We start from the raw sequence: 15,542 nt of genomic DNA on the forward strand, positions 1-15,542 counted from the left end.
AGTGATCATGCGTTTCAGCCTCGAGGATTTCCAAACAAACCCTCCAGGGAGTGGATGTAGTAGTAGTAGGGGTATAGCTGCATGTCAAAATGCATGCATTATTAAACTCTGTGGGAATTTGTGTAAATAGTGCATGTGCAAGAATGCCTATTGTAGATATATGTGCTGTTTTTGCATGTGCATCAGCAGATATGTACAGGCATCCTCACAGTAACAGGTTTAACGCAGGACGAGCACTCAGACAGTCACACACATGCCACAATAAATAAGTCCTGACAGTGAGTGAGACGCAGGCGGAGAAGCAGACAGAGGGAAAAGAATCTTGCCCGCCCCGCCGGCAATGGCAGAATGAAATAGACAGTCAGATCTGGTTGAAAGAAATTTGAGGAGGCTCTGCTATGGAGGCTCTATCTTTTGTCTCATCTTCACTCCAAGTCTGGCCTCTGCAGACCTCTGTCATCACTCCAACTAACAGACGACTGATACTGGATTTCATCACAGAAGGAAGACTAATGAAAGGAAAGGTGCTGACTGACGGGAGGAAAAAAACCTGTCCAGGTCACAACAAGGACTGGCAGCACACTCGCTCACAAATATTAGGAATAATGGAATTATAATTCAGCCAGAGTGCCAATAAAGTCCACTGCGAGTCATTCATGTGCACAGTACTCATTCAGTCATACTGAAATATTATTCATGTATGTGTGAACAGAAAATATGAATAGAATATTACTAACTTTAATTAAATTTAGACGTATTAATTTTAAAAATGTATGAGTCTACTCGATATACTATGAATATAATTAAACATATTAAATAAAAAGGGTGATGTGTATAAATCCAGGGTTGATATTACAGCATATTTAAGGGGCTCATGTACCTATAATGTGCCACAATTCATCTGAACTGATTTAAAATTCACTCTTTCTCAGAGTGTGGGGAGAAACGGCGCAAAGCAGCGAGTGCAGGAGAGGAAAAGAGAGAGAAAGAAAGTGGGAGAGGGGGTGGCGTGCCAAGGGATTGGCAGGAGTGACAAGATGTGACAGTGAGCACATTGGCTCGCAGGGTGGCTGCTACTTTACACTCCAATCACACAGTCCCCCTGTCCCCCAAGACATTTTAATCTGATCCCCCCCCGACCCAAGGAGACGAGAGCACAGCACAACGCCGCTCGGAGGAAAGGCGGGAGGGTCGGCACTGAGCCTAGCCACAAGATCTTATTTCCAGCCTTTTCCATCCACTTACATGGATGGGCCTTTAATTTCATCACTAAAATGGCTGCTATGTCTCTCATTACATTTTGCTTTAAATGCCGGGCCTGTGTCGATGCAGTGTGAATGAACGGATGACCCAGCCTCGGCCTATGCACAAAGCTGTGCGTATGTGTGCGTGTGTGTGTGTGTACGCGCATGCGAGCGCACAGCACTACTTTTGATTGGATTAGTCAGAGAGAGACATCCATCCTTTCAGCCTCGCCCCTCCTCCGCTGGTAACGGGCTGCTTTATCGATTTCAAACAGCTCCATTTCCTCTCGATGTCCAAACTTATTAGATGCTCTGCTCTCACACAACCTGGCCTGATCCCCCCCCCCTTCTTCCTCTTGTCTTTGATATCCCCATTTTCCTCCCATGTTGTGGGAGTTGTGTTGTGGTTTTGTGCTTTCCACTAATATTCTTGTCTTATCTAGACCTGCACCCATCTCTGCTTCTTTTTCTCTATCTTCTACTTTCTATCTGACTCTTTTATCCCTCATGTACGTCATCCTGAGTCCTTACTGCTACGAGCACTACTCTTCTGTAAATCTCTCTCTTTCTTGCTCTCCATTTAAAATTAGACTGCAAGTGATTTTACTCGTCGGGGGGATCAATTGCCATTAATTGCCTTTGGGGAGGAGTAATTTTTGGCAGGGATGCAATAGAGAAAGAGAAAAGCCACGGAGAAATTATGACTGTGCTGCTAACTTATGGTGACAGAATGGGCACAACCAATCACGATATGGAATGCATTAAAGAGTCTTTTTTATCTCCAAACACTCTCTACAACACTTTCAAGTATTAGATAAATTTATTAGTTTAGAAATGTTTTATATTGGGCGGAACACTTTTCAGATTACTGTTGATACATGCTGGCAGAGTAAAATATCTTGTCTACCCTCACGCATTTTGAAAAGCCTGCTAAGAAGCGGCGTAGATAAACAACAGCAAGACAGATGCAAACGGTTGCTTCTTGTGGTCTAAGATGAATATGTCTCTGTGTTTGTGCAGGCTCTGTACCCGAGCCCAGAGGAGGGCTGGCAGATCTACAGCTCGGCACAGGACGCAGATGGGAAGTGTGTCTGTACCGTGGTCGCACCGGCCCAGAACATGTGTAACCGCGACCCACGCAGCAGACAGCTTCGTCAGCTCATGGAGAAGGTGACAGCTGCCAATAAAACACTCACTCCGAGACACGACGGTGACCCGCACAAACTGAGCTGGTGTACGGCACGATCTGTCACGTACAGACTGCTGACGTGAAATCACTTCCTGCCAACAGTCATGCAGATATATATGAAGGCAATCAGAAGACTATCTATTCTTCTTTTTCTTATTAAGGTTGCCTTAAAGGGTTCACCGAAAACATTTGAAAGTCACTCATTATCTTCTCACCACTATGCCGATGGAGGGGTGGGTGAAGTGTTTGAATCCACAAAACACATCTTGACTTTCAGGGGTAAACAGTGTTGCAGCCAAATCCGATACAATTGGAATAACCGGCGACCTAAACTTCAGACATATTAAAACAACAGAAAACACATAACATGCCTCCATACTGTTCGTGTGGTGTCATCCAAGTGGCCGTATGCCCTGACATTCATATTCAGCTCAAAACGAGGTCATTTAAACTGTGTTTTCAGCCTAAATGACCTCTGATATCTTACTTCGAGGTGCATTCAAGGACCTTCGGGCGCACCATCGAGTGGCTACGTCCGCTTGCTTTGCTACTTCCGGTAGAGGACATTTAGACTTACAACACAAAGACGTAAAGACACTTGGATGACACCACACGAGCAGTATGGAGGAATGTTATGTTTTTTCTGTTGTTTTCTTACCTCTGAAGAAGAGGTCGCTTGGCTAAACATTGTTTACTCCTAAAACTCCAAAAGTGTTTTGTGGACTCAAACACTTCCCCCACCCCTCCAGCGGGATAGTGGTGAGTAGATAATGAATTTTCATTTTTCGGTAAACTATCCCTTTAACAAGAGAAGTGTCCAAAACATACCCATGAAATTGGATTCATTGAGCCTTGGCCTTATGTTTCTTTTATAGATTTAAATGCATTAGATACAAATTAAGAAAATGAACCGTTTCACAATTCAGTGAAGATATAGCAAATGCTTTGTTTGCATAGTTACACAGTAAATGCAGCGTATAGTTGCACAAGACATTACATTCCCAGGCTTGTGCGGCATACATTCATTTTTTGTACATTGTTGAATCTTATATAACAAATGTATTTAATGTCATACAAAAAAAATGTACATGCATACAACCCTCAAAGATAATACATGGTTTAGCAACTAGACAGTAATTCTATGTACTATGAGAGTTGTTGACCTATGGTGCAGCGCTGTGTGTATGCAAATGTAATTCCCTGCTAGTGTCTAGTTTACAAACACACAGGGATCAGGGGTGAGACGGCAGGCTGCTGCTTGTTGACTCTCCTGATCTGTTACTGCATAAATTGGTTATTTGCAGGAGTAATATCAGTGTCTCTGCTAAAATAGATGATTAAAAAAACTGAGAAATGACACTTTCTCTAACTGGCTGCCAAGCTGCTTTCCCAAGGTCTGCAGCTCATTTGCACCAGAATGGTTTTTTTGTTGTTGTGGTTTTTTTGTGGACACTCAAAGCCAGAAAATGGGGCGAACGAAAAGGGTGGATCCAAAGAGCGAGAGCCCGGGAGCACAGAGGGAGAACAGAGTGGGTGAGATAGTGGGAGCTGACATTGATGTGGTCTTGTGAGGAGAGGTGCTGGTAAATTGAGATGCTGAATGGGCTCCGAGGTCCTGATGGATCAATGAAACACCTGAATTCACATATTGCGTTCATTCTCAGTGAAGTTTGCCTTCTCCCCTGACAGTCTCTGCCTGCTGCTGTTTCAAGCTCATGTTCATGCCGACAAAACCCACACTCATTCACACTTTATAAGCTGCAGATTCTAACAGGCAGGAATATTCTGGGAAACAGACAAAGTTAACAAAGCTATTCATAGAAAGGGACTGTGTTCACATAGATATATGGATTAATGTATATGCAGTATGTAATATTTATCTTTATTTACCGTTATAAACAAAACAAAAAAAGTGTGTTTTAAGTATGCAGGATTAGAAAATACACGACATACAGCGTAATATATGTGGTGAGACAGAGACAGTTTGTATGCTGGAATATTTTTGGTGCTGCTCATGTAGCACATGACAAGTGAGTTTAATTGCAGGTTGTTGTACAGCACATGCTTGAAACATGGATCTGTCCATGTCCATGTGTCTACCTATGTGGGTTTCGAAATTCTCAGGTAAATACAGTACCTTTAAAGGTTCAGTGTATAGACTTTTGTGACATCTAGTGGTGAAGTTGCATGTTGCAGCTGAATACCCCTCAACTCAGCCTCCCCTTCTATGCATGAAAGACAACCTGTGGTAGGCTACAGTTATCACAAAAAGTCAAATGGCGTTTAGTTTGTCCAGTTTGGGCTACTGTAAAACACATGGTGGCCTCCGTAGAGAGGACCCACTGTAAATATAAAGTATTTAAATATAAAGGGTCCATTCACAGGTAAGGAAAGCCACAATTTGTACAATTTAGATGAATTCACACTAGTGAAAACATCACAACAATTATTTTATATTTAATGTCTGCCAATGGATCCCTTTGACCTAAATCTTACACACTGGACCTTTAACACCTTTTAAATGATGGCTAATTTTTGTTAAGAGAACAACAATACTACTACTACTAATAATAATAATAATAATAATACATATTTTTATTAATATTTCGGATAATTAAAAAATCCTGACATAAAAAATGTGTATGAATTTACAGAATAACATCTCTAGCACAAAAACTTCTTTTACTTTATTTCTACTTTTACTATTTTACTGTGTCTTCTTGCAGATAAGCACAATCTTTGGGTGAGTGAACAAATAACATGTAGGTGAAACTTATTTTTAAGGGACAAAGAAAACATGCCATAAATGCTCTTTCAGAAGATTATGTTAAAATGTGATACATTTGTTCAGTTTATGAGGTGAAGATATCGACTAATTTCTGAGGGCACAGTTTGCGCTGCTGCACTGTACAACCTGTCATCCCTTACAATTGAATACAATACACAAAACAAACTTCAGAAATCACCATGGAATGAAATCATCACCTCTCTGACACAGCCTGAACAAACACTGAATTTTTTTATGCTATGCAAATATATGATTTACTGTTGAATTAAACAGTCTGGCTGTTTATGTTACTGCGTTTACCAATGCACACAGACATCGCTTGTAAGAAAACACTTATCATAGCCAAAGGCTCCCCTGTCTCATACAGTGCACGGCTCAGCCTAATGAGGACACCTGGGGTCAGCCCTATTTGAGTTGCACACAAATAAAAGCCACGCGTTAAAAGGCAATGTGTGAGTCAGTGTGTATGTGCACAGAATAGTAGCATGCTCTCTAAGATATCCTCATATGAACCCAGAGCGTGTGAGGGAATTATTTTTCGCAGACCAGATCCACAAAGGCTCTCCCTGAAACAGAAAGCCAAGGATACGCTAACAATGTCAAAACCCCCCTCTGTTCAAAGAGTAGTGAGCAAAAAGCCTCTATTCAGCTTTCTGCGAAGCCGGACAAAATGCCATCCAAAGCTAAAGTTGACCCTGAAGTATGGCGGTATGAGAATGCTCACGGCGCAGACTTTTGAACACCTTGCTCCCCTTTGACCGCTCTGTCTGACTGACTGAGATAAAGTGAGACAAGGGGGGGGGCAAAGTCATCCATGCATACACACAAACGCACTTAAGGGTTTGGCACAGGGTGCAACATTTCACCGGTCACCTGGTGGATTGGATTCTGCGTGGCGTGAGGGTGGAGGTGTGGGATCTCATGTGAGAGGAAGAAAGAGTGAAGTGTGTGGTGTGGGTTTGTGTGTGTGTTGATCAGTTACCACGGCTCAGAGGGTGGAGCGTGGTATCGACGTATAGCGACATTGTTTTTGTGGGGATTCTGAGCTGTTGGAACATTTTACTCAACATGTTCCTCAGCAACTCCATCTGAAAGGCTGTCAGATTAGATTTAATTGGCGAAAAGAAAAATATTTACTGACCAAATATTCCCTGGTTAGTTCATAAGGCATGTGGGAGATGAGTTTGATATAGAAAACACGCTGGACGCAAAACAAACAAGTGGGCTGTCAAAGAGTGTAACGCCAGGCAATTGGTGCAAAACAGACTTTGTGCCAAACCGTGACCTTTGTGAGTTGGGACTGTTTGTGTTGTTGTTAGAGAGCGATTTGAATAAATTCCTCTGTGTGCTTGGGAGTTTCAGCTGCGCGTGTGTGTGGGTGGGTGTCTTTTTTGCGCGTGTGGGCTATTGGACGTACATACGCACACGTGAGCCTCCTACATGTATATGCACTGCAGCCCTGTAACATTTGTCAACGTTGGGATGATTTCTGGCCAGTTCAGCTCGGTGCATCGCGCAGGAGATGAGGGGGTGTATGAAACAGTAGGCTGGTTATGCAGCAACAGAGTGGGCTGTCAAAGAGTGAGCAAGCTGAGTACTTAGTAACACGGAGCAAATCTGAGGACGGAGATTCTGTAAACACCGACTTTCCACCACGCTTGTTCCCCCACATGACTTATTCTGTTTGCTATACATCTTATATCTATCTATTAACTTGTGGGCACAGTCATCGTGACACTGTAGCCTTATTCTGATAGCAGTGGGAGAAAGGATATTTATATCCCAACTAACCACCAAAGTGGAACCTGCTGACTTTTATTGCATAATATATGAATGTATTGTCCTGATAGATTCTGGCAGCTGTGCTGCTTTCTCAACATCCTCACTTTTCAACTGGGTTACGCTATTTTGTTTCTTCTTTTTTGATTTACTCATTGCCTTTTATTCTGTTTTGTATACATTATGAATTTTCTCTAGTGAGTTTTAAATGACTCAGTTTAAGCATTTTTATACTCGGCTCTTCTTTTGAGTGATACTTTTGATGGCCATCTCGTTTTGGATTTGTGTTAGGCAGACTGTGTTACTGTCATACTGTGATTGTGTTTTATTGCCACAATCATCCATCTTTTTCTCTTCTACTGCTTGTGGAGCTCAAGCTTTTACTTTACAGTTCAATACAAGTTTGCTGCAACACGAGGCTGTAGCCAGGATTATGTTACGACTCATGAATTTAAGCAAATACAGAACGATTTTTTGAATTTGAATATAGGAATGAGGAACTGCAAAGGATTGGATCCCTTCAGGGAAATTTAAGTTTCCATATCACTTATCCCCGGGGAGCTGCCAGCCCAGCATGCAGTGGGTATAAGTCATGCGGCTGCAGTTTGCTGAAGGGCAAACCTCCTGACTGACCAAGACATTCACGCCTGTGGACATTTCAAAGTTTGCAGTTCATCTGACCTGCGTGGGTAAATACTGATGTCAAACATAAACCCCCTCATGAAGTTTGAAGCTATGTTATACTGAACAGCATCAAGTTATTCTTGTTTTCCATAAATTATTCTCTTAGAAATCAAGGAATATGTCAATAACATTTGCATAATCCAGCTCACAAACAAACAAATGCAGCCAAAAACATAATCTCCTTGGTTAAGGAAATGAAAGTTCAAGAGTTGTCCCACATGTAGCATATAAATGTCAGAGCTTCAACCACCATTTGTAAATTGGTCAATTAGTATACTGGTGATTTTTCTCTATGCATCATCAGGACTGTCTGCAAATAGCAAATTTGTCTTTCCAGGTTTCAAATCCAATCAACAACCTAAAACCCCTAAAATATTCAGTTTACGGTCAAAGACAAAGAATATATCCACATTTTAATGATCAGCAAATCAGCTCTATAGCAAACTAGAGCTACATGTCTGGTGAGGAAAGGGTATGGAAAAACTTTAATACTAAATATTGTTATTGACAGGAGCATTTGTGTGCGTTTCCATGTGACAGGTTCAGAACATCAGCCAGTCAATGGAGGTGCTGGACCTGCGGACATACAGAGACCTGCAGTATGTGAGGAACACCGAGAGTCTGATGAAGGTGGTGGACGGGAAGCTGAAGGTGGCTTCTGACAATCCCCGCAGTCTCAATCCAAAGGGTTTTCAGGTAATCGCCGAGTGTGTATTACAATCAAGTATAAATGCGTGTACTATTAGATGTGGCACTGCTCTCCATGTGCACACACAAACTCTGCCCGGTGCACTCTCCCGCAATCTCTTTTCACTCTTAACAGACAATAAAACTTTGTATCTTGATAGACTGTCGCATAGGCATCGGTACACAAATTCAATTCCAAAACTATCTCGGAGCCATTGAGTCGTGCGGAGGAAATTTGAGCAAATTCACATGCGCCTGAATTATTAAACCCCTGGACCCAATAGCACTCCTCTCTTTACACCCTTTCCTCTCTCCAGCTCTATATACTTAACATTCCGGCGTCTGCTCTTAGATTACCGGCACATATATTCCAATTTATCTCCACCTTATCTCTCTACAAGCTAAGACTCAGCTGCCATTATCGGTGGGTCTTTTTGTCTACCCGTCAGCAGACTGTCTCGCCCAGACCTTCTCCATATTTCTCACACTCTTACAGATATTAGATGGACCATAAAATAGTTTGATTAAAAGATGCTTTGATAAATGCAAAGTGGGCTTTACCGCTGAGACACCGCTCCAGCACAGGGACAAGCATGGATGGCTATGTTTTGCTTTCACAGTGTGTTTTATGAACACTATTCCAACCGAGGTAATGAAGATGTTTATGAAATTAGCCAATTCATCAGTAAAGCACGAGATGACTAAAATGCGCAGAGAGGTAAGCATTATATCCCAGGACTTGTCAGAATGCAAATCTGCAATCCAATAAAAAAAAAAGAGGAGGATTTGACCAGAGCAGGTTGGCTGATGAATGCGTGCAGCTCAAAGTTGCCAATGGCAGAGCGTGGGAGATTAACGAGACTGAATTTTCACGGCTTGAAAAGGGGAAAATGAGATTTATGATGTGGCGCCACAGGGCTGAGAGCAGCTCCATCACCAGATTTACGATAAACCTTAACAAGGAGGAAACAGCCCCTCCTGTGGCGGCCACACTTTATTGATACACCTTTTTTCTCTCTGGAGCCCTCTAACTTCCATGCAGGCAGCCTGGCTCTCCCGCTGCTCCCTGCACTCCTACCTGAGAACGCATTGTTCATTTCACTTCTAAACATATGATGAGTCATAGACTAAGTTTATATGCTGCAGTACTATTTTCCCTTACTGTTGATGATAAATCAAATCACACAACACGTGTAAATACAGCTTTTCACGACACGAGCGGGTGGGAGTTTGATCTGTACAGTAACAATAGTGAGTAGAGATGTTAAATCGTAAAGGACGGAAACATTACACAACATTTAGTTTCTTCCCTAGAACAGTGGTTACATTAAACGATTCTGCTTTTAATCTTGTCGTCTCACCCCCAGAATGCAAGATGTACTTTTCATGCACTTACATGTACCCCCAGTTACATGTACGTGATACTTGTATACTGCAGGTACTTGCAGTGTGACATAACGGCAGCACAGACGGAGTAACTCTATACACCTCGAGCGTTGCATAACATTAACATGTTTTTAATTTTCAATTAGGGCTGGGCACTAAAAAATATATAAATAATTATCTATATATTTATTATCTTAATTTATATTTTTCATCAATAGCAAAATACCAAAGGTTTAATATACAGTGCAGTCACAGTGAGGAGGTGTAACACATGATTGATCTACCTCAGATTTGAAAAATGTTTTGCTGTTTATTAAGTGTTTGTCATTCTCTGCTCATAAAGAACAATTTAAAAGCACAAGCTTCACCCAGGGGCAAAAATCTGTCTTTAAAAAACTTAACAGATATTAAAGGATCAGTGTGTAAGATTTAGTGGCATCTAGTGGTGAAGTTGCATGTTGCAGCTGAACACACCTCACCCTCCTATTCTTAACATGGACGAGAACCTGTGGTAGCCTTCAGTTGTCATAAGAACTCAAAAAGTGCTGAGTTTGTCCAGTCTGGGCTACTGTAAAAACATGGCAGCCTCCGTAGAACTATGTAAATATAAAGTATTTAAATATAAAGGGCCCATTCTAAGGTAAAGTAAACAGCAATTCGTACAATTTAGATAATTACACAATAGTGAAAAGATACAAGATTAATTTATGTTCAATTTCTGCCAAAAGATCCCTTTCACCTAAATCTTACAAACTTAATACTGGAATATTTATTGAAAATATCGAAATCGATTGATGCCTTTTTTATCTTGATATCACTTTGGGCTGTATCATCCTGTTTTCAATCTGTCATTCAATTGCATCTATCATTTGTTAAATGTGCTTTGCAATAGGAGGGCGTGTTATTTAGTTTTTCTTGAACAATGACAATAAGCTTATCTTTGCATGTAGGACGAGAAGAAGTGAGAAGGAGTGATTCAGTGTGTTTTCCCAAAAGATCAGGGAACACATGTTTCCACAGTAAATTACCCCTTGGTGCAGTTTAGCTGTAGTCTCATGATAAATCCAGGGTGGAGAAGATGAACAATCAGGCAACAATATGAGTTTCTGAGTGAGAGATGAACCATGAACCAGACGCAACACCTGAAGATTGAAAGGCCAGCTCCCCTGCACACAATCCCCCTGAACCGAGTCGCATGGTCGACCTCATCCCTTTGTCCTCTTTATTCTTTACGGGTTTAATCTTCTTCCCTCTTTGCTTCTCCATGTCTCCTTCTCTGTGATGACATATCTCAAGGAGTTAAAGGACAAGGTCACCCAGCTGCTCCCCCTGCTGCCAGTGCTGGAACAGTACAAGGCGGACGCCAAGATGATCCTGCGTCTTCGGGAGGAGGTGAGAAATCTGTCCTTGGTGCTGATGGCCATCCAAGAGGAGATGGGGGCCTACGATTATGAGGAGTTACGCCAGAGAGTCCTGCTGCTGGAGACCAGGCTCCACTCCTGCATGCAGAAACTAGGTAGGAAATGGTTGCGGGTTGGTGGGTGCACGGGCAATTTAAAGATTAGAGGTACAGCAGTGCAGAAAGGAGTTAATGATTAATTTAGTATCATCAGTGGTCAAAACTATTGCATATTGTCAACATTTCCACTGTGATGAGGGCTCCAGTTATCTGCATACATTAGAAACATTGGCCTCGAAACAATGAATGAATAATTGATCGTGTTCACATGTAATTTGTTAACTTAAAGTGATGATTTTACAAAATCCCACATATATAAACTGAGGAGTTTGCAGAAAAAAGACCAAAGCCAGAGCGTAGCCTTTGGGTCATTAGTGTTAAGTTATTGTCTTCCATTGGTATAATGATGATAATTAGAAGAAAATACTACTCAGTCGATTCCGAGATCATTTTTATACTTGCTTTACAAAACAAGTAGATAAATACAGGAAAGTAACACAATAATGGACACAGATATTTTAAGGACATACACATAATAATATATTAGTTAACGATTCCATTAGTAAATATCTATCCAGTAACTCCAGATGTTGTGTGAATTGGACCTGCAATACTTTCAATATTAAAAAAAGTGCAGACCCTCGCCTGTGGCAGCGGTGGCTGAGACTCATTAACGCAAGTGAGGTTGCTGACAACAGCACGTTCACAACAACTACATACTAATACTGACTCTCCAGTTTGGGGTTCTGAGTCGAGCTTCACCAAACTTTGAACGGCTCTTGGTGCAGCAGCGGTGGTGTAGATTCAGGGTTCTGTGGACTGAGTCCTGCAGCCGGTCTTTACTTGTCGTACTGCAGGTCAATTTATAGTTTCAGGAAGAAAGCTGCAACCAGCATCAACACAGGCCAAACAAAAATCCCATTCCAATTCAATACATTTTTACATCACAATACAAAATGTAATACAAAAATGATAACTGACAATCAAAAAGCTGATTAAACAACACAAAAACTGAAAGATTGTCTATATGTTAATACTGTATGTAAGACTGTATGACATTTTACCTCTTCCCGTCTTTGACCTCCAGGCTGTGGCAAGCTCACTGGCGTCAGTAATCCCATCACAGTACGAGCATCGGGGTCAAGGTTTGGCTTCTGGATGACAGATACTATGATCCCCAGCTCAGACAACAGAGTAAGTCTCTCTCGTTCTCGCCACATTCCCTCAACTCTTGTCCCTTTCATTCCCTACAACCCGCTTCATAGTTCGACACACACCGCCGGATAAAGTGGAACAAAAGTCACTTGCCGAGAACAGGCTGAACTCTGTCAGTGGCTCGATGAAAAAAAATATATCCCTCGCAGCAACGCTGCCATGATACTTAAGTCGCTGATTGACTGTTTTGCCTGAGCAGGACTTCTGGTGAGCTCTGGAGGAGGAGAGACAGAGAGAGAAATGGGGAAGCAAAGCTGAGTCACTGATAGATAGCATCCCTTTCCCTCCTCCCCGTCTTCCTCTGTCACCGCAACTCCAGCTGATTAATCACTTCATCATCAGTACAGAGATGGATGAGTTGTGTGGGCTAAAGTTTTCTAAATCACCCAGGTAATTACCAGGAGTGTGCTCTGGACCCAGATGATATAGTAATGGCTTCAGCTGATTAGAGATGACATGTGGTTTTGTGTGGACAGGCACATGGAATGGAACACGGGGGAAAGAGATACGATGGGTGGGGGGGGTTGGGTGCTGCGGGGCCTGGTGAATGGAGGGGGGCGGGGGGGGGGGGGGGAGTGGTGGTGGAGAGTGGATTATTAGCCATCTGTAAGGGAGAATGGAAACGGATGAAGTTCAAGAGGAGGGATGAGGGTGGCCTTTTTCATCTCCACCCTGAATCATCGCAGGCTTAATAGATATTGCTGGCAGAAAAGGTCAATTTTCCGAGATTGAATGTCCCGATCTTTATCTTTAATCACTTGACTTTCTCAGATCACATTCGACTCTTTAGATCAATCGCTAATTGTATTAACAGCCAGATACATCAACACATGCCACATCAGCACCCACGACAATCATGATAATCATATTTGGGGACGCGTCTTCGTCGCTGAGGAGCCAAATAAGACGAGAGAAGGAGAGGGGGAGAAAAAAAAGCCACATGGTCTAAATGTGCTAGAGCTTCAGCCTGGCTCAGCTCCCGCCTCCCGCTCAGCTCCAGGGACTCATTTAGCAGGCAGAGGAGAAACAATGCTTGATGCACCATAATCTCCCCTTCTCCATAATTCAGCTGCTGTTTACCTCACCACCCCCTACTCCTCCCATACCCTTCCATACCCCCCCCAGTCACACTTTTATTAAAGAAAAGTGGCTATTTTCCACCTGAGAGGAGGGGAAGTGAGGAGGGGAAGAGAGACATATTGGAAAAGAAGTGCTTCAGAAGAATAATGGCTGAATCACAGCAAAATTCTCGTTGATATATGTGGGACAAAATAAATATCTAAGCCAACAGCAGTGTAATTGAATCAATTAAAAGCTGAAGTGTGCTTCGACAGAACCATTGAGGGAATAAGATGGAAGACGCAGCCGGAGAGGGGCCTTGCCAGTGGAGAGATCCACTGAGAGTGCTTGAGGAAAAAGATAGAGCCGCTAAATGGATTGATTTTCTGTAAATGTGGACTGGAAAGGGCAGGGAGCACGGGCAGTGGTTGACTGCAAAGTACGGGCATCGTCTTAACAAACATGCACACACACTCACACACACACACACACGAGATCAATAGTTCAGCGCAAGTATTCAAATATGCACAAGTGCACGAAGGCATACACTCACCCTCCAACAGAGATTCACCACACACACACTTACTTTGCTCAGGGCGATGCCACCAGCTACAATGATGGCAGAGTTCTTGCAGAGAGTTGTGCCATATATAGCAAGACAATAATATCCCATAACCTTTAGACCTTCACATCAACTTCTTCAGTTTCTTCCTTTTCCCGCCAGTCGGATTCACCTCTCCTCTTTTCACAGGTGTGGTCCATGGATGGTTACTTCAAGGGACGTCGTGTCCTGGAATACCGCACAATGAATGATTTCATGAAGGGCCAGAACTTTGTGCAGCACCTGCTGCCTCACCCCTGGGCAGGCACCGGCCACGTGGTTTACAACGGCTCGCTGTACTACAACAAGTACCAGAGCAACATCATCATCAAGTACCACTTCCGCTCTCGGAGTGTGCTGGTGCAGCGCAGCCTGAGTGGGGCCGGATATAACAACACCTTTCCCTACTCCTGGGGTGGCTCCTCTGACATCGACCTCATGGCGGATGAAAATGGCCTGTGGGCCGTTTATACCACCATCCCCAACGCTGGGAACATTGTCATCAGCCGCCTGGAGCCGCAGAGTCTGGAAGTGCTGCAGACATGGGACACAGGTTTTCCCAAGCGCAGTGCTGGAGAGTCCTTCATGATCTGCGGTACACTTTACGTCACCAACTCCCACCTGGCTGGTGCCAAGATCTACTTTGCCTACTACACCAACACGTCGAGCTACGAGTACACGGACATCCCCTTCCACAATCAATACTCCCACATCTCCATGATGGACTACAACCCCAGGGAGAGGGTCCTGTACACCTGGAACAACGGACACCAGGTGCTCTATAACGTCACACTGTTCCAGGTTATTAAGACTTCTGGTGACTGAGAACCCTCAGACTGACCCACTCAAATAATGCTGTGATCAATGTTCGGGGGGGGGGGGGGGGGGGGGGGGGGGGGCACAGGTGGAGGTGGGGTACTCGTGGGTGGTGTGGGTTGAGGGGGGGTTCAATGTATGGGCATAGAATTGGATTTTTTTTAAAGAATTTCAATCTTCATAGAGTGCCATTATTCACATTCTCATAAAACACTCCGACAGCAAGGTCCGTAAACATACAAAGACTGAGCGCTTCTCTTTTTGTTTTCGTTCTGTGGTGAGTAAGCATGGTTCTTTTTATTTGTGATGAGAAATAAATGTCAATCTTTACCATTTATGGCTTTGTATTCAATTGTCACTTTAATTTTTTTTTAAAAGACCTTCACTGCATTTTGAAGGCGTGAACAAAAAAAGGAGAGAATGCCTGAGTTTTACAATATGGCTTCAAACTTGTATGAGTGTACACCCAAGACTGGTGCTTCTTACAAGCCATAACATTTCTTTCTTTTTTATTAGGATTAATGTTACTTTTATTTCTTCTTAAATATAGGGGGCACAAATATGTATTCCTTCTCAACTCAAACCAATCTGAGGTATAAAACTGAAGCTGATATTCAGTATGAACTAGAAGGGCG

General features: G+C 42.8%; 1 protein-coding gene across 2 annotated transcripts in view; it reads left to right on the top strand.

Annotated features, from left to right (window-relative positions):
- olfm2a (olfactomedin 2a) overlaps window positions 1-15,274 on the top strand; it is a 47,663-nt gene extending 32,389 nt beyond the window's left edge. Inside the window, exons 2-6 of one of the 2 annotated variants that reach the window (XM_034593573.1) lie at window positions 2,265-2,414; window positions 8,225-8,380; window positions 11,054-11,273; window positions 12,304-12,410; window positions 14,242-14,916. In XM_034593573.1, the coding sequence (XP_034449464.1) occupies window positions 2,265-2,414; window positions 8,225-8,380; window positions 11,054-11,273; window positions 12,304-12,410; window positions 14,242-14,916 (1,308 nt within the window). Of the gene's footprint in view, window positions 1-2,264; window positions 2,415-8,224; window positions 8,381-11,053; window positions 11,274-12,303; window positions 12,411-14,241 lie in introns of both variants that reach the window. The other variant, XM_034593572.1, reaches the window with a different exon arrangement.
- Window positions 15,275-15,542: the final 268 nt, after the last annotated feature.

The sequence above is a fragment of the Hippoglossus hippoglossus genome, chromosome 8 (genome assembly GCF_009819705.1).
Source record: "Hippoglossus hippoglossus isolate fHipHip1 chromosome 8, fHipHip1.pri, whole genome shotgun sequence".
NCBI lineage: Eukaryota > Metazoa > Chordata > Actinopteri > Pleuronectiformes > Pleuronectidae > Hippoglossus > Hippoglossus hippoglossus.